The sequence below is a fragment of the Rhincodon typus genome, chromosome 18, assembly GCF_021869965.1.
Source record: "Rhincodon typus isolate 14 chromosome 18, sRhiTyp1.1, whole genome shotgun sequence".
In the NCBI taxonomy this organism is placed as follows: Eukaryota; Metazoa; Chordata; class Chondrichthyes; order Orectolobiformes; family Rhincodontidae; genus Rhincodon; species Rhincodon typus.
This window is the reverse complement of record NC_063349.1, coordinates 53,706,329-53,726,182: the sequence shown is the minus strand read 5'-3', so window position 1 is coordinate 53,726,182 and position 19,854 is coordinate 53,706,329. Positions and strand designations below refer to the sequence as shown.

General features: G+C 42.1%; 1 protein-coding gene across 1 annotated transcript in view; it reads right to left on the bottom strand.

Moving 5' to 3' along the window:
- LOC109928903 (protein kinase C-binding protein NELL2-like) overlaps positions 1-19,854 on the bottom strand; it is a 223,256-nt gene that overhangs the window by 177,141 nt on the left and 26,261 nt on the right. The window contains exons 3-4 of the mRNA XM_048607573.1: positions 13,862-14,012; positions 4,246-4,419 (exon numbers count right to left, since the gene is read on the bottom strand). Of these exons, the coding sequence (XP_048463530.1) occupies positions 4,246-4,419; positions 13,862-14,012 (325 nt within the window). The remainder of the gene's footprint in view (positions 1-4,245; positions 4,420-13,861; positions 14,013-19,854) is intronic.

Below are 19,854 nucleotides of genomic sequence, written 5' to 3'. Positions count from 1 at the left end.
CTGATGCTGCCTGGCCTGCTGTGTTCCTCCAGCTCCACACTGTGTTACCTAGAAAGTGTAAGTGTTTTGCTAATCTATTGGGCACACAATAGGAGTCACCTGGAACTAGAGAGTGCTTAGTCATGTGAATCTCACTGAGGATTCCCCTTAGTCTCGCAGAGAATTGGGAGGGAGTGGGGGGTGAGCAAGAGACCAAACAGAGGCGTACCAGCTGCTACAGAAAGCAAGGACAGGAGAATGAGGTAGACTCCACCCCTTACTGTGTTGATAATCAATCTCACCTCAAAACAATCACGCTTTTTCTTTAATATTCATTCATAGCATGTGAGCAACACTGGCTAGGCCAGCATTTAATAGCCTCCCTAACTGCCCAGAGGATATTTAAGTATCAACCACATTGCTGTAGGTCTGGAGTCACATGTAGGCCAGACCCAGGTAATGATGGCAGTTTCCTTTCCAAAAGGACATGACTGAAGTAGATGATTTTTTTTTCTCATAACAGTTTGATGGCCATCGTTAGACTCTTAATTCCAAATTATTATTGGATTAAAATTCCACCATCTGCCATAGTGGGATTCAAGCCTGTGTCCCCAGCATAATACCTGGATCTTTGGATTAATAGTTTAGCAATAATACCAACATGCCATTGCTCTCAGTATAATAAAAACAAACTATTGTGGATGCTGGAAGTCTGAAACACATAAAAATTGCTGGAGGAAATCAATAGGTTTGAATGCATCTGTCGAGAGAGAAACAGGGTTAAATATTTCCACTTCTTCACAACATAGATTTAAGAAGGAGTTAGATATAGTTACATTTCCACAGGATTAGTCTGGCATCTTGGGACTAGCCACATTAACATTACTACTGTACTGCCATTCCTTAACATCTCCTCCAGATTGTAGCCCCTGTACAGTGAAGATGACAATTTGTTGCGCCTGTTGTGAAAAGTTTCTCCGAACTTCTTCCCTGATTCGTGAATGTTCATGTCAGAAGTAAATTTCCTTGAAGCTTCTCCCGTTCTGACACTGTGGGTGGGATTCCTGGGGGAATAGGCTGCTCACTCCCTCTATGACGATCCCAAATGGACTGACTTCCAGAACGTCCAGCACTGGTAACACACTCAGGGCTGACGTTGGACTTCCTGACCAACACCTCAGCAAATCTAGCAGCATCAGAATGCAACAGGGAGCACGGCTGGGAGCATAGGGAAGCCCTTTGATGAAGTTCATGGTAATCTGAACACACACATCCTGGGCTTTTAGAGTAGGAAGGGCTAGGAAAGCCTGGGGAGTGGGGGGGGGGGTTGGAAGGGAAGAGGAGCTGTGGGGAGGAAGAGAGCCAAGCTTTGGTTGGCGGACAGAGAGGAAAGTAGAGAGGGATGACCATTTGGAAGGTTGAGGGTATGGCCCCCGATGTGTACAATCTATATGGATCTCAAACAGGCAAAAGTCAGGCAGCTCAGTGGGTGCCTTTTCTAACCCACAACCTCCCCCTGCTGTATATTATGGGAAAGTCCAGGGTGGGTGTGACTGGTATGCTGGCCACTCAACATATTTTACATACTCTACTAACAAAGGGGGCAGGTCAATGTACTCAGCTCCTAACTTCAAGGTAAGTTTAATGGAAACTTGTGCGCAGCAAAGGAGGAAAAACTCCAAGAGGTTCACCCAACTTGATTTTATAACCCTTTAAGCTCCAGTCACTAGAGAAAAGAAATGACCTTCGACTCTCACAAAGACTTCCATAATTTAAAAATAAATCAAAACTGCTGTTTGGTACTTTTTGATTTGCCTGTTTTCCATTTGAAACAGCCCAGATTCCTAAGTCCTTTTTTTTCAAAATCTGATGGCACATTGCAATATTCAAAGAGCACCTTTTAAGTTTTACAATGTCTCATCATTTCTGAGCTAAATTTTACAGATAACAGAAACTAGGTTAATGTTGTTGGCAGGATGACATTTTAAAAGATGAAACAGACCAAAAGCTTTTCATAAAAAATTGAGAAGTCTGGAGGAGGGCCATATTTTAATCTTACATAAATTTTTTAAGTGCTTTTAAGGATCGGAATGTAGCTATAAAATCATTGAGCTAATTCATCAAGGGTATTTCACAAAGAACAGTAAGTCCAAGTGACTAGGGAGAGAATAGGGCCGCTTAAAGATCAAGGAGGTTGTCTATGTGTGGAACCACAGGAGATGGGAGAGATACCAAATGAATATTTCGCTCCAGCTTTTACTGTGGAGAAAGAAATGGAGGCTAGGGAACGCAGAGAAATAAATATTGATGTCTTGAAAACAGCCCACTTTACAGAAGAGGAGGTGCTGGAAATCTTACGAAACATAAAGGTAGATAAATCTCCAGGACCTGATCAAGTGTATCCTAGGGCATTGTGGGAAGTTAGGGTAGAAATTGCAGCAGCCTAACAGAGATATTTGTATCATCTATGACCATGAGGTGCCCGAGGACTGGATGATGACAGATGTTGTACCTTTATTTAAGAAAGGCTGTAAGGAGAAGCCTGGGAACTACAAAGCTGTGAGCCTGACATCAGTGGTGGGTAAGTTGTTGGAGGGCATTCTGAGAGATAGGAGTTACATGCATTTGGAGAGGCAAGAGCTGATTAGGGATAGTCAGCACACCTTTGTGCAAGGCAAATCGTGTCTCACAAACTTGATTGACATTTTGAGGACATAACCAAAAAGATTGATGAGGACAGAGCAGAAGACATGTCTACATGGACTTTAATAAAGCCTTTGACAGGGTCCACATGATAGAGTAATTAGTAAAGTCAGATCACATGGAATTCAGCATGAGTTTGTCAATTGGATACAAAATTGGCTTGATGGTAGGAGACAGGGGGTGCTGGTGGAGGGTTGTTTTTCATACTGGAGGCCTGTGACCAGTGGTATTCTGCAGGGATATGTGCTGGGCTCACTTTTGTTTGTCATTTATATAAATGATTTAGATGAGAATATAGAAGACATGGTTAGTAAGTTTGCAGATGACACCAAAATCAGTGGTATTGTAGACAGTGAAGAAGGTTACCGAAGATTATAAAGGGATCTTAATCAGTTGGGGCAATGATGGTAGATGGAGTTTAATTTGGATAAATGTGAGGTACTGTACTTTGGCAAAACAAACAATGGCAGGACTGATATAGTTAATGGTATGGCTGTGGGTAGTGTTGTCAAACAGGGAGACCTAGGGGTTCAGGTACATAGTCTTTGAAATTTGCGTCACAGGTAGACAGGGTGATTAAGAAGGCATATGGCACACTTGCTTTCGTTGCTCAGACCATTGAGTATAGGAGTTGGGACATCATGTTGAATTGTACAGGACATTAGTGAGGCCACTATTGGGGTACTGTGTCCAGTTCTGGGTGCCCTGCTGTAGGAAGGATATTATTAAATTGGAGAGGGTTCAGAAAAGATTTACCAGGACGTTGCCAAGAATGGAGGGTTTAAGTTATAGGGAGAGGCTAGATAGGCTGGGACTTAGTCACGTAAAAGGTAAAGTCACGATAGTCGCCGCAGAAAGAGACAACTGGTGGTGGTTTAACCTGAAGTTCACCATATCTCAGGTGAGGGATGAGGTTGAGAAGGCAGGACCTTCATGGTAACCTCAAACAGTGCAGGAAGTGAACCCATGCCATTAGCAGCACTCCATATTGAAAACCAGTTATCCAGCCAACTAAGCTAACTATTAGCAGCATGATGCAGACAAATTCTGCCATTCCTGACTCAAAGACCGAACACCATCTTGGCGACCTCCCTAACACAAGGACAGCAGAGGTTGAGATAAAGGCCATTTTCTCAAAGCAGCTAGGAATGGGCAAGAAATGAACCTTTACCCAGAGTAAAAATTAAACAACAAAACAAAATCACAAGCGTGTTCTATCTCCTGAAGTGGGATATCCTTCACATATTTATGAAGCAGGCTCTTTTGTGAATAGTTTAATATATATTGTGGTGGGATACACTGCTGTGAGCCATTGTATTCATTCTGGTTAGGTAATCTGAATTTATTCTTTCCATTTTAATTCAATCAGAATTATCCAATTTAGGGGAAAACAGATGATCTGTAATAATGTACATGTTTGACCAAGACAGTAAGGAGACCTTTTTAAATTGAACAAATTGCCACTCACTTTCAAGGACGATGGTTATCACTCTTAGGATGTGGAGGCCGTATACCTCACCATGCAGATGCAGAACACTTCAACTATTTTTCTCATTTACTTACTTGTTACAGTCCACATATAAAATCAAGTGAGATGCACTGATGACCAAGGCAACACGATGCCACTGCCCATCAGCCAAAGCATATGGGAAGACCTCTGTGTGAGACTGATGGCTGCCAGATTGATAGTGAAAACGAACTTCATTCCGATGGCCGCTACTCTCCACCTCCAGATACCTAGAAAAGAAACAGTATTCTCACTGCAAGACCTGTGAAACTATAGAGTTCATTCATAATGTTGATATCTGTCTCACAACCTCCTATGCTTTCCTGAGATGCCCTGTCTGCTTCAATCTTTCTGTTCCTTTACAGCTCCATTGTTTTTTTTTAAATAGACAAGGCTGATATCATACAAACACAATTCCTGATTAACTACATTTTCCTTTCCACTCTGTTCACAGAATCACAGAACTGTAGATGGCACGGAAAGAGGCCATTTGGCCCATCGTACCTGACTCGGTTCTATATTTAATGCAAATTTTCTGCCTTTTTCCATCTGCCTGCGCACCATTTCTATCCAAATAACTATCCAATGCCCCTTTAGAGTGCCTCAATTGAAAGTGCCTCCACTACATTTCCAGGCAGTGCATTCCACACCCTAACTGTTTGCTGAATGAAAACATTATTTTCACACCACCTTTGCTTCTTCGGTCTGATTTTCCAATAAAAGCAAAAACAGTGAAGAATTAACAAAAGGTTTGTTGCATGCTTTCTGCATGTTGTTACATAACTGGCCCTAATAAATTGTAACAAGGCCAGAAACTTACATTTATACAGCCGTATTAAGATAAAAACACGTCGAAAGATGCCTGACAGATACATTGAGAAAATGAAATGAGTCAATAAAGGAAAGGTCGGGAGGAGCAACTGAAAACTTGATGACATGTGCACTTTAACTAGAACCTGAATAAAGGAATAAAGAGGTGGGGAAAGGTCACTGGGGATAGATAGTTTCAGCTGACAAGGTCTAAGGGACTGAAGATGGCAAAGGGGAAGGGGAAGAAGAGGGAAAGACGGGAGGGGGCCCTAGGTGGAGAACTGGAAAATTCAGGGATGAGAATGACGTTGGGAGGAAAAAAAAATAATTGAATGTGTCGAGATGAGAGTGATAAATTTAAGTTGGTAGACAAAGAGCAAGCACAGGTCAGTGAGGGCAGAGTTTGTTTAATATGCCAGGTGAAAGAACAGGTAAATACTAAGATTAATGATGGATACAATCCAGCAGGGAGAGTGTTAGGCAGTTTATAGAACATTGGGGATGATAGGCTGACCAGTGTAACAGAGGTATGACAGAATGTGTAGGTGGCAACTTTTGATGGCAAGTAGAATGGAACAGCTGTAGAGTCACCTCAGGATGTTGCATTGTGAAGTCTTTTTCTTCGATTCTTCATCTGTGGGATGTTACTGTCACTGTGCCAGGCAGCATTTATTGCCCATCCCTAATTGCCCAGAGAGCAGTTAAGAATCAACCACATTACTGTGGGTCTAGAGTCTCATGTAGTCCAGATCAGATAAGGATGGCAATTTCCTTCCCCAAAGGACATTAGTGGACCAGATGGGATATTACCTCTCACAATTGACAATGATATCATGGACATCATCAGACTCTTATTTCCAGATTATTATTGAATTCAAATTCCACCATTTGCCATGGTGGGATTCAAACCCAGTCCCCAGAACATTACCTGGGTCGCTGGATTAATAATCTAGCAATAATTCCATTAGGCCATCACCTGTCTGAATCACTGTGAGCAGTTTTGGAGTCCATATCTAATGAAAGATGTGTTGGCGTTGGACGGCTTCCGAGGAAGTTCACAAGAATGATTCCGGGATAAAGGGCTTGTCACATGAAGAGTGGTTGAGAACTCTGGGTCTGTAGTCATGTAGTTTAGAAGGATGAGGGCGATCTCATTGAAGCTTACAGAATATTGAGGGGCCTGGGTAGACTGGACATGCAGAAGATGTTTCCCCGAGAGGAGAGACTGAGACCCAAAGGCACGGCCTCAGAGTGAAAGGACGATCCTTGAGAACTGAGATCAGGAGGAATTTCACCAGAGAGCGGTGAATCTGTGGAACTCATTACTGCAGAAGGTTTTGGAGGCCAAATAATTGAGTGTTTTTAAGACAGAGATAGACAGGCTCTTGATTGATAAGTGGATCAAGGGTTATGGGAAACAGGCAGAAGAATGGGGTTGAGAAACATATCAGCCATGATCAAATGGTGGAGCACACTCGATGGGCTGAATGGCCTAATTCTGCTCTAATATCCGATGGTCTTATTCTGGAACAGTGGCTGGGAAAAGAATAGCATCAGTGCGAGGGTAGAAGACTGAAGAAGGGCCCAAATAGCTATACCTAGTTTCAACTTGCAGCGTGATTTGTACTGGTGTGCTCCAAAGCAGGCAGTAAACCATCTGATCTGCATTAGACCTCATTTACACGGTAGACAGGGACTGAGAGTAATCAAAAAGGAAAATGGAAGGTGATATCTGGTGGACTCATACAAGAGCATAAAAGTCATGCTGTAGCGAGTTATATGACAGGTACTGACACCATCACCTACTATTGCATAGTTAACATCGTCCATCTCTAGCTTTATATCATTTCATTTGTCACTGAAACTCTCACCTACATGCTCAATTATCCTGGCCAGCCCCTCATACTGTACCCTCCATAAACTTTAACTTTAACCCTTACCAGTCTCCATCCAGACTGCATCCTAATCCTCATTAAATATTGCATACCAGTTACCTTTGTCCTTGCTGACAATACTGGTTCTTAGTCTCTTAACACCTCAAACTTACAATTCACACCCAACTCTAGTCAGACCACATCTGTAGTTCTACGTTCTGTCATGAGCATTGTTTCTTAGGAAGGAAAGACCCAAACGGGATGGAGTGTAGATTTTGCAGAATGATATCTGGACTCCAACCAGTGATTTATGATGAGAAACTGCACAGACCAGTGTTGAATTCCATGGAATGTATTAGTATAGGATGTGACTTGAGATTAAATTAACCTGACAGAGTGGATAGACAGAAAAACTATTTCTCTTGGGAATCTAAAACTAGGGAACATAAGCCAAATGTTGTCAGGGCTTTCAGGAGTGAAATTAGGTAACGTATTTACAAGCAAAGGGTGGCAAACGTTCACAACTCTCTTCCACAAATGGCATTTGATCATAGGTTAATCATTAATTTTAAGACTGAGATTGGTAGATTTTTGCCAATCAAATATATTACAATGGCCTGGGGTATGGAGACAAATCAGCGATGATCTCCTTCTACATAAAAACTTTGAGCAGAAGTGGGGCATTCAGCCCCTTGAGCCTGCTCCACTATTCAATACAATCGTGGCTGATCTCGTTTTGGTCTAAACTCCTCTTTCCTGCCACTACTGTAACCCTTTAAACCGTTGCTAATTAAAAATCTATTGCCTTCTTAAATTTATTCAGTGTCCCAGCATCCACTGCATTTTGAATTCCACAGATTCACAATGCTGTGAGAGGCGTAATTTCTCCTCATCTTCATTTTAAATCTGCCTCCCCTTAACCTAAAACAATGACATTTCATTCTAGATTGCCCTACATGGGGAAACTTCTACTCCACATCTACTGTGTCAATCAACTTTAGCATTTTAAACACCTCAATTAGATCTCCCCTTTTCCTTCGAAACTCTAGTAAGTATAGCCCTAAACTGCTCAATCTCTCTTCAAAGGACAAGCCTTTGAACAGTGAAACAGACTTCAGCAATTAAATGGCCTACTGTTTCCTATGGAATTCTGTCTTCCACCTAATATTAGTGGCAAGTGCTAGCTGGCCAATGGGCAGGCCCAGGCAGACTCAACCATTGAAGCTTCAAACAAATGGTCCTGGCTTTATTCAGTCAATCATTTTGGAAAGTGGAGTGGTGGCAATACTATTGATCATTCTTATTCCTCCTAGTCCACAAAGAAACAAGAAAAAGGGTACTCATCCACTTCTGAAGAAGGGTCCCGACCTGAAACGTCAGCTTTCCTGCTCCTCTGATGCTGCCTGGCCTGCTGTGTTCCTCCAGCTCCACACTGTGTTCCCTCTGATGCTGCCTGGCCTGCTGTGTTCCTCCAGCTCCACACTGTGTTCCCTCTGATGCTGCCTGGCCTGCTGTGTTCCTCCAGCTCCACACTGTGTTATCTCTGGCTCCAGCGTCTGCAGTTCTTGCTATCTCCCTCATCCTAAAACCCTATGGCCAACGTCACCAACCAATGATAGGCTCACTGGTGCATCAACAGAGGTTCTGACAATGCAGCTGTTAAGGTGATAAACATCACACAGATAGCCTAAACGACAGATTTTATACTGATTTTAATCTGGGATTTCAACCAGCAAGAAATGTCACCTGGTGAACACTTCGAGACTTTTTCAACATAAAGGTTAATGTCACAACAATGTTATGTTGCAAGAGGGCCATGGAAGTCATGCAGCAGATTTGACCCCAGGCTGCTTTGTGCCATAACTTGACGGTATAGGGGATTAATCAGTTGTAAACCTCACCACCACCCTAACGAATCCTTACATCCCATTTTACACAAGTCTTTTAAAGGGATTAATACTGGAGGCTCATCAGCACTTCGGCTACAGTGCCCATTTAGTATTTTCAGGTTTCATATTAATTTATGATTCTTTCTAAATATCACATTCTAAGAACAGAGTCCTCAAAAATTTTCTTAATGAACTGCATATCTATTCCCAATAAACTACTTCTTGTGAGATCATTAAATCTTCAGTGTGAAATGCCAACAAAACCATCCCGATCAGACACTGCCGAATAACTCTCTCCCCAATAGAGCATTTATTTAAAATATAATTGGCACACTTGAGTGATTACAAGGTAGTAACTTAATCCCAGCTGAGTTACAAACCATCAAATGATTTATTGTGGAAGTCACCATGAGACTACAGTGGTACAATTACACCCAGGTAACTTTTCATCTTAGATTGGTCTAAATTCCTCCTCCAGTGAAAAATGGGAGAATGCTTACCTTCTTCTCCATAATTAAAGGTCTACTCGTGAAACTGTGGAAAATCGTGGATTTGCAATGTGTGATAACTGTCATTGAAATTAGTAGGGCATTAACTATCAAGAAAAACAGGTATCTCCCCTAATTCCTGTTCAGTGGAATTTCTATTCCCTAGCAACTACAAACCAATTTCTATCATTCTCTGTGAAATCAATTTCTTACATCCATTATCCACTCTGTAATCACTCTCGTGCTTCCATTATACTCGTAAGTAATCACCCTCAGATTTCCATTATTTTATATGTAATAATCTCTGCAACGTATTCGTTATTCTGTGTGCAATCAATTCATTATTATTTATGTAAGTGAGTCAAGACATCCATTATTCTTTATTAGATCGATCCCAGATATCTATTATTCTCTCTGTAATGGATTTTCGATTTCCATTATTTCCCATGCAATCACTCATAGGTAGCCAATATTGTCTATGCAATCAATCCTGGGTATCTGCTATTCCCTTTGTAATCACGCCTGGTTTTTGAATATTATTTCAATCAATGAAGTTTGGAGATTTCACATTTTCATATCAGAAACTGAACTGTACTGCGTGGTATAGAACTTTATTAATTGTGTGCCTTTCACTTTGTTGCCTTTGTTTCTCCTGGCAACAAGCAAGGAATAAAATCTGTAGAGATGGACTGCCATTATAAATATTGACAAACTCTAAGCAGATTATCTCTGTGATGCAACATTAGGGAAATATCATCTTTTAATATTAACATTTTTACAAAAATAGAATGAACCAATTTTTTTGTAAAAATGGAATTATCATTTTTGGCTTGTTTAAAGCAAGGGATCTGTTGTGGAAATTATCTGAAGACTAAAAATGGTTTTGAGGGCGAAGTTAAATTGGATTTCTTGCTTTGTGCAAAATACCTTCACAATCCACGAATAACTTGTTCAGTGACCTCCTGCACACAAAATGCTCAAAGCTTCATAAGAGAAACATCGCTGTGATTCTACTGGTCTAAAAGAGGTTAAAATTATTGAGTTGGAAAAGTAGCATTCAAAGAACATGTCATGATACTGTTTGCAGTTCTGATTATCTGATAGATGTGAAAACACAAATGGAAGACAAATGGGCCAGTGATGAATTTATGCTTGAAATTTGTTTTTGGTTTCTGTCGTGCTCACTGCTTTGTATTGGCTTTGTTTAAAGATATAGTTTGCCAGGGGGAGGCAATGGCCTACTGGTATTATTGTGAGCCTATTAATCCAGAGACCTGGATTTGAATGCCACCATGGCAGATGGCAAAATTTGAGTTCAATAAAAACCTGGAAATAAGAGTCAAGATGACAGCAATACCAGGTGACTGTTTGTGAGCTGTCTACAGCAGATCTTATCCTCACACTTCTTATAGCTGTTCTGCACTTTTAAACCTAAATTCTAAGTCTGTAAAACTCACTAATAACGTTCTCTTAAATCTACTTATAAGTCTGAAGATCCTATAGATGTCCAGACCTGAGTATTACTGATGCTGAATTAGATGCTGAATGGACCTCTCTAACTTCAAATCTAATACTGACCTTGACAACAAGGTGCAGGGCTGGATGAACACAGCAGGCCAAGCAGCATCATAGGAGCAGAGAGGCTGACGTTTCGGGCCTAGACCCTTCATCAGAAAAGGGGGAGGGGAAGTGGGTTTTGAAATAAATAGGGAGAGAGTGGGAGGCGGGTAGAAGATGGATAGAGGAGAGGGTAGGTGGAGAGGAAACAAACAGGTCGAAGAGGCGGGGATGGAGCCAGTAAAGGTGAGTGTAGGTGGGGAGTTAGGGAGGGTATAGGTCAGTCCAGGGAGGACGGACAGGTCAAGGGGGCGGGATGAGGTTGGTCGGTAGGAGATGGAGGTGCGGCTTGAGGTGGGAGGAGGGGATAGGTGGGAGGAAGAACAGGTTAGGGAAGCAGGGATGAGCTGGACTGGTTTTGGAATGCGGTAGGGGGAGGGGAGATTTTGAAACTTGTGAATCAGTTCGCAATAAACAACTGCACCTCCCAGTCGCGAACCATTTCAACTCCCCCTCCCATTCCTCAGACGACACGTCCATCCTGGGCCTCCTGCAGTGCCACAACGATGCCACCCGAAGGTTGCAGGAACAGCAACTCATATTCCGCTTGGGAACCCTGCAGCCTAATGGTATCAATGTGGATTTCACAAGTTTCAAAATCTCCCCTCCTCCTACCGCATCCCAAAACCAGTCCAGTTCGTCCCTGCCTCCCTAACCTGTTCTTCCTCCCACCTATCCCCTCCTCCCACCTCAAGCCGCACCTCCATCTCCTACCGACCAACCTCATCCCGCTCCCTTGACCTGTCCGTCCTCCCTGGACTGACCTATCCCCTTCCTAACTCCCCACCTACACTCATCTTTACTGGCCCCATCCCCGCCTCTTCGACCTGTTTGTTTCCTCTCCACCTATCCTCTCCTCTATCCATCTTCTATCCGCCTCCCACTCTCTCCCTATTTATTTCAGAACCCCCTTCCCCTCCCCCTTTTCTGATGAAGGGTCTAGGCCCGAAACATCAGCCTTTCTGCTCCTATGATGCTGCTTGGCCTGCTGTGTTCATCCAGCCCTGCACCTTGTTGTCTCGGATTCTCCAGCATCTGCAGTTCCTACTATCTCTAATATTGACCTTCTTTTGTGCACCTCCTGTGCAGTTGAAACCTGTATGCCTCGCTCCATCTAAGCACCCTATATGTTCTGTATGTCCTTGTTTGCTATGATCTGCCTGTACAGCTCGCAAAACAAAACTGTTCACGTAGGTACATGTGACAACAATAAATCAAACCAAATAAAATCTAATCTAATCCAATCTAAGAGTCTAACGATGACTATAAAACTGTAGATAATCATTGGGAAGAAATCCCATCTGGTTCACTAATGTCCTTTAGGGAGGGAAACTGCCATCCTTACTCAGCCTGGCCTACATGTGACTCCAGACAAACAGCAATGCTGTTGACTCTTATCTCCCCTCTGAGCAATTAGGGATAGGTAATAAATGCTGCAAGCATTTACCTAGCCAGTGATGCCACATCCTGTGAATGAATAAAAATACATACAAAGGGAGAAATCTGAGAAATTTGGGTCTCCAATCACAGATAAAACCCAACATGTTTCATATTGCTAGCCAACCTGTACCTCACTGTCAAGGCTGACACACAAAGAATGATCAGTTGGATCGAGCAGTTAAAAATACCTAATGTGTTTTAACATGTGAAGGTAAAAGGAGAAATAACTGACTAAATGGACATAATCCACCAATCCTTCAGCATATTAACTGGGCAAAATTGTTATTGAATTCTTCTGATCATTTTTGATGTCATCTCTTTGAAGATCATTGATGTCACTTTTGATTTGTCATACAATTAGGTTCCTTCATTAAATTATGCTAAAATTGTGGCAAAGTAAAAACCTGCAAAGAGCCGTGTGAATGTTTATATTGTTGACTTACTGAGTGTTAATATATACAAAAGTACTGTCATGTAAGTAGGCTTGAAGCAATCGAATAAATACACATGACAAGTGGCATGTGAAACAGAAGTGTCTGTGACCTCTTCTTTCCCACTTAATGATAAACCAACAAAAATATTTTCAATGACTAACAAAACCAGAAGTTGCTGGAGAAGCTCAACAGGTTTGGCAGTATCTGTGAAGAGAGAAAGCAGAGGTAACATTTCTTCAGAAATTGGCTCTGAAGAATGGTCATTGGACGCAAAATGTTACCTGTTTTCTCTCCACAGATGCCACCAGACCTGCTGAGTTTCTACAGCACTTTCTGTTTTTGTTCCAGCATCTAAAGTTCTTTGTTTTAATTTTGAATAAGATACCGAGCTTATTTCCCAATCTATACTGAGTTGTATAACGTCAACCAAAAGAGTGATGTCCATAGTATAAGACATTGCAAAGTTCCATAGATTGGGCAGAGTGTGAAAAGCAGCCAGGATTTTCCCCTTTTGGATCAATATGAAGTGTATGTGAAGTCAGGTTTTGCACCTTTCTCTCCATGTGATTGGACAGCCTGTACCTCACTGTCAAGGCTGACACACAAAGAATGATCAATTGGATCAAGCAGTAAAAAACTGGCAATCCCTCTCAGTAATCCCTTCATCTCATTTACCACCTTTGAGGCAGGAGAATATTGGAAGCTAAAAATTTCGCAGCAATTTGAAGAACATAGAATGTGCCTGCAAGGTTTTGCAGTTTTGAACGACTTTTCCCTGCGTCCCAAATACCAAATACTCAACCTGAATCCAAATTCCACCACTGATAGACTTTCTTTCCCCTTAAAGCTCTGAAGACATTGGATCCCTCCTTACTACCTCACACAGCATTCTCTTTTGTCAGATGCAGTTTGAAAAATATACTGACAGTACTCCAAAATAATAAACAATTTTCTGCCTGTTTTTCCTAAAGAAGGCAGTCAGCTAATTTTACAATTATCCCAAATGCTGTTTTCTTTGGAAAATAAACTGCAGCCCTAGATGAATTTTGACCTGACGCTTAATGCACTTATGATAAACAGAATGAACACCTTCATGTGAAATAAGCATGATGTCACTGACCTCTTATCTGAATGATGAATAGACAGGAAGACTCCTGAATTATAGTGGACCTGCTTCAGTGTAATCAGAACAGTAAACTCATGAGTGTATCTCAGCCTCTGAAAAATATGTTCAACTGTAGATGGAGACGCTTTTAAATTTCTGGCAGTATCTGTAGAGAGAGGGAATAAAGGTGAGCCAGCAGTAATCCACAATTATTTTCTCCAACATTTCAATAGCAGGGTAGGAATTTCTCTTTCAGATTTAGTAGTGCTAATGAAATCTCAACCAACTTACCGTGATTTATTCTGTGCTACTGGTGGAAATCAAAATGCTTATCAAGTCCTTCCTACGCTGACCTTCTCAGAGTGCACCACTTTGTTCACAATTGCTTCATTTCATTTGAGGATAGCTAACTAAATAAAAACCGAAAGAACTGCGGATGCTGTAAATCAGAAACAAAAATAGAAATTGCTGGGAATGCTCAGCAGGTCTGGCAGCATCTGTGGAAAGAAATCAACGTTAATGTTTCGGGTCCAGTAACCTTTCCTCAGAACTGATGGTAGCTAGGAAAATTCGGCTGATAGCCAGACAGAAGGATGGGGTGAAGGGGTTAAGGAGTAAACAATAGGTGGGGATAGAGCCCAAAAAGAGAGAAGAACAGTTGGACAAAAGAGTGGGTAACAATCTGGTTAGGAGGGTGAATAGCTGTCATGGAGACTGCTCATGGCTAACAATGGGTTGTGTGTTATAGCAGACTATGTGATCACAAGGCCTGGTGTGTGGGGATTAGGGTAAGGACATGGGAGAGCTCAAGCCTTAGTGTTATTGAACTCGATATTGAGACCAGAAGGCTTCAGGGTCCCCAAACAGAAAATGAGGTGTTGTTCTTCCAGCTTGCGCTGAGCTTCACTGGAACACTGCAGCAAGCCTGAGACAGATATTGGCCAGGGAACAGGGTGGTGTGTTGAAGTGGCAGGCAACTGAAAGCTCAGGGTCATTTTTGCAGACAGAACATAGATGTTCTGCGAAGCGGTCACCCAGTCGACATTTTGTTTCCTCAAAGTAGAGGAGACCACATTGTGAGCAGCGAATGCGGTAGACTAGATTGTGTGAAGTGCAGGTCAAGTGCTGCTTCACCTGGAAGGTGTGTTTGGCCTCTGGATACTGAAACTAACTAAAGATAGACATTATTTGTGGTACAAGCTCCGACAGATGAATTAAAATCTCTGGGAGAAACACTGCTAGTATATTTAGCATTGTCTGAAAGATATAACTTCTGTGTAGCTCCGACAACTATTGGAGGGGCTCTTGTGGTACAGTGGTGGTGTCCATACCTCTGGACTAGGGGCCTGGGTTTTAAGTCACAACCTGTTCCAGCCGTGTGTCATAGCACATCTGAGCAGGTTGATTAGAAAATATCTTGATAGTCGATGGGTTGAGTAATGGATGGAGAGAGATTTGATAGACTGAGGTCGATTTCTTTGACACATAGACGCAACTTGATTGAGATGTGTAAACTTATGAGGGGCATAGATAGGAAGACAAGAAGGAATTTTTCTTTCCCCTTCGTGGAGAGATCAATGACTGTGGGACATAGATTTAAGGTAAGGGGCCGGAGGTTTAGAGGAGATGTGAGGAAAACTTTTTTCACCAGGAGAGTGGTGGGAATTTGGAACTCACTGCCTGTAAGGATTGGAGAGACAGAAACCCTTATCACATTGAAGAAGTGTATAGATGTGCACTTGTGATGCCAAAGCATACTGGGTAGTGGGCCAAGTGCTGGAAAATCAGTTTAAAATAGTTAGATGGTTGTTTTAACCAGCATGAACACGATGGGCAAAGGGCCTTTTCCTGTGCTGTAAATCCTTATGACTTGAAGGGATGGGTAGAACTGCCCAAACAGTAACCAATGTTATTAATGCTCCTCTGTCTGCTCTATTGTTTCCTTTGACACATTTGCTAAGAAACTAAAAGACCCTGGACCTTCAAAAACACCAGCAGAACAATGCCATTTAGAATACTTCCTCAGATCATTAATAACAAAATCACAATGCTTCAGGTACTGTATTTGACATAAAGTAAGAAGTGGGTTTCAGCCAGTTATGATTGAATGTCTTTTATATTCACGTTCAACTTGGAAAGAAAGTTACATTAATCTCCATTTACGTTTCAGTGGCAAGTTAGCTCTGAATTACAGTCATTCAACCTGAATTCACCAATTCTAAATCAATCAACTACTTAGTTCGAGAGAATGCTTCAAAGAAGGGAAATCAAAATCAAGAATGATTCAGAGTTGCCAGCACATTCCAGTGTGTTGCTTGTAATCAGCAAATATGGCATTCCTATGCATTATTTCTCACAACCAGTTAATGGTAGCTTGCAGTCCATGAAGGGAAAATGCATTGTAGCTGGCTCAGGCACCGATAGTCCTACAGGAAGCAAATCTAGCCTCAGAAACACTGATACAACATGGGACTCAGTAAACTTCAAGGTTTTCAGACACCTGGGACCTTGCTGAAGGAGTTGGAGAAATGTCCTGCTTTCGCAAAGGGTCAGGAAAACCTCCAGGCACATGCTCAAAAAGCAGTGGGAGTTAATAGACCTGGTGATCAATGTCAGGATCTGAGGATCTTAATGTAGCAGCACAAGAAGTTCAGTAACCCCTCGCAGTGAATGCATCTCTGAATGTCATTGTTTTGCAATTCCAATATAGAGCAGAGTTGAAATGAATACAGTCACTAGCACCCTACACATTGAAGAAGACTGCAACCCTAATGAAGCTGTGGCCTCACTCCAGCTGGTGTCCCTGGCCACAGACAATGAAATATAGGTAGCTGTCTTTGAATTGTAATCTCTCTCTTAGTGACCTCTGCTTAGCCACCATGAATGGCAAACTGTGAAATATTACCAATGAATCCAGCTTCAGCCAAAGGAACCAGGCACCTGAGAGTTTTAACTCTACGGTCCCCTTCACAGCCATTGGTTAAACTACTACGAGCCCACCAGCTTTGATGGCCTATCATGCTGCCCATACCTGGGTATTGAGCCACGGCACTGGAAATAAACACGCAGGGGCAGCAGGCGGTGACAAAGGTAAATGGGATGTTGGCCATCATAGCGAGAGGATTTGAGTACAGGAGCAGGGATGTCTCACTGCACTTGTGATGACACCACACCTAGAGTATTGTTTTGCATTTTTAGTCTCCTTACCTGAGGAAGGATGTTCTGCCCATGGAGGGTGTGCAACAAAGGTTTACCAGTCTAATTCCTGGGGAGGCAGAACTGACATTGGAGGAGAAATTGAGTCATTTAGGACTATATTCACTGGAGTTTAGAAGAATGAAGGACGATCTCATTGAAACCAATTACATTCCAACAGGACAAGACAGGGTAAAAGCGGGAAGGATGTTCCCAATGGCCAGTCTAAGGATATGGGGTAGGCCATTTAGGACTGAAATGAGGAGACATTTCTTCACCCAGAGAGTGGTGAGCCTGTGGAATTCTCTGCCACAGCTGAGGCCAAAACATTGAACATTTTCGAGAGGAGTTAGAAATAGTTCTTAGGGCTAAAGGAATCAAAGGGAATGGATATTGGGAACTGAGGGTACTGAGCTGGATGATTAGCCATGATCATATTGAATGGTCGAGTAGGTTCAAGAGCCAAATGGCCTACACCTACTTCTATTTTCTTTGTTTCTAGGAGCCAGTCTTCTGGTCAATAATTAGTCAATTTGTGGAAAATCCAAGGCCAGGGACTGTTTTTCACAACAGGCTTTTTCTCAACCCCACTTGACACTAACATCGGGGTTTTGAGGCCCAGGAGGAAAGTCCTGCCCAGGATTATACCACATTGTGAGATAACATCTCACTTATACAAGCTGCTAATTAGCCAGCTCAAAAAGACAGTGTACAATGAAGTCTCAGAGAGATCTTAGATGTATTTCTGACGCAGAGAAAGGACAAATAGAGGAGATAGACAGGGACATCTGGGTCAGAAAGAAAACAGTTTTTTGTTGCTGTATAACTCCATTGCCTTGTTCTTCATTTGAAATTTGAAAGATAAAAGTTAACAGCGAATTGATCTGCTTCATCACTATCTCCAAAAATCAATTTCTTTTATGTTTTGTTTTTATAAAAAGATTTCTGCAATCCCCAATTACATTGTGTAGGTTTGCTATTGATCAATTTTGGTCTTTTATTGTTAACTGTACATGTTTTCTCGACTCCAGTAAGATAATTGTTGAGGGACAAAACTCCCTGATGGGCAAGAGGGGTTTAAAATGAAAGAAGCTGAATCCCAGTTCTCACCTAGCCATGACGTCTGTTACAACTTTAATTTCTCTAGTCCTGGTGATCAGACCATAAACTGTGGGAGCAGAAGTTAGTGGTTCAGCCCATCGAGTCTGCTCCATCATTCAATGAGATCATGGTTGGTCTGATAATCCTCAACTCTACCTTCCTGTCTTTTCCCTATAACTCTTGATTTCCTTACTGATTAAAAATCCATTTATCTAGCCTTTAGGCTGATTTTTACACTTTCTTACCAATACATTTTGACAGGCTATGTTTGTGTGTGTGTGTTTAAGGCATATTTTGTTAAATCCATCAACATCCCACTCACCTCAAACCTAACTGCAATTAACACAATGATGGTACTGGTATTGGGCAGCTTGCCTTCCAGTGGGCCTACTGAGGCTATTGTGTCAGCAGTTAATTCCCACTTCATCATCTCAGCCCACTGCCGCTGGGAATTACCTGGCAGTGGGTGGGACCATTAGAAGCAGTCACCTTGGCATGTTTCCCTGCATGGGCTGGCAGTGAGCAGGTGTGGTGCGTTCCTCCTTAATGGTCCTCAGAGACCTGTAAACTGACCTCCAAATTGCCAACACCACACACCCCTGCCTGGAAGCCATAGACAGCTGCTAGCCACTGATTGGTTAAGCAGTTCTTGAAGGTGGGATGTCCTTATCCAACGGAAGCTGTTTCGTACTGGTATTCCCCTCAGCTGGTCTATCCATGGGTTTTCTTCACAGCAGTGGGAGGGCTAAAATCCAATACCTCATATAAGCCATCTCATCAACTCTGTTTCTGTCTCTCTGCAAAGGCTCACTGGCTTAATCTCCCAGTTTTTCTTGCAGAAAATGAACACAGTGAACTTTTGGCCATCCTGAAGAGTTGTATGTTGGACATTCTGTGCAGCGTAAGGATTAATAATTGAACTTGTTTGTATCTCAGAGCAACAAACAGTCCAATATAAAGACGTTGATCGTGATCTGTAGTAAGAAGAATGCATATCCTGCCTTCTGCTTTTACTACCTTGAATATTGTACACAAGAGTGCTTGTCTGAGGATGTGTAAAGTGACAGCAATGATGTCAACATGACTAATTAAGGTATTTTAATAGCTGGGGTAATAAATAAAAATACAGGATCCACAATATATGATGGGGCACAGAGCCTTTTCTTCAAAGGATTCAAGAAAGTAAGTCTTAGAATCATGGAATTTTACAGCACAGAAGGAGGCTATTCGACCCATCGTGTCTGTACCAGTTCCTGAGACAGCTTCCCAACAGAAGAGGCTATACAGAGCTGCTTAGTCATAGGAGACAGAGGGTAGCGGTGGAAGGATGCTTTTCGGAATGGAGGGTTGTGCCTAGTGGTGTTCCACAGGGATCAATGCTGGGACCTCTGCTGTTCGTGATCAAATAAATGGTTTGGAGGAAAATGTAGCTGCTCTAATTAGTAAGTTTGCAGACGATACAAAGATTGGTGGAGTTGCAGATAGTGAGGAGGATTGTCAGAGGATACAGCAGGATATAGATCAGTTGGAGGCATGGGCAGAAAAATGATAGATGGAGTTTAATCTGGATAATCATTCCTGTGACTGACATATTTACAGTTCTGCTCTGTCTTCCATTGAAAACTGGTAATGCTGGATTTTCAACTTCAGCTTCTGAGCAGACAATTGTTACCAGGACTGAAGGGTTTGAGTTCTAAGGGGAGGCTGGACAG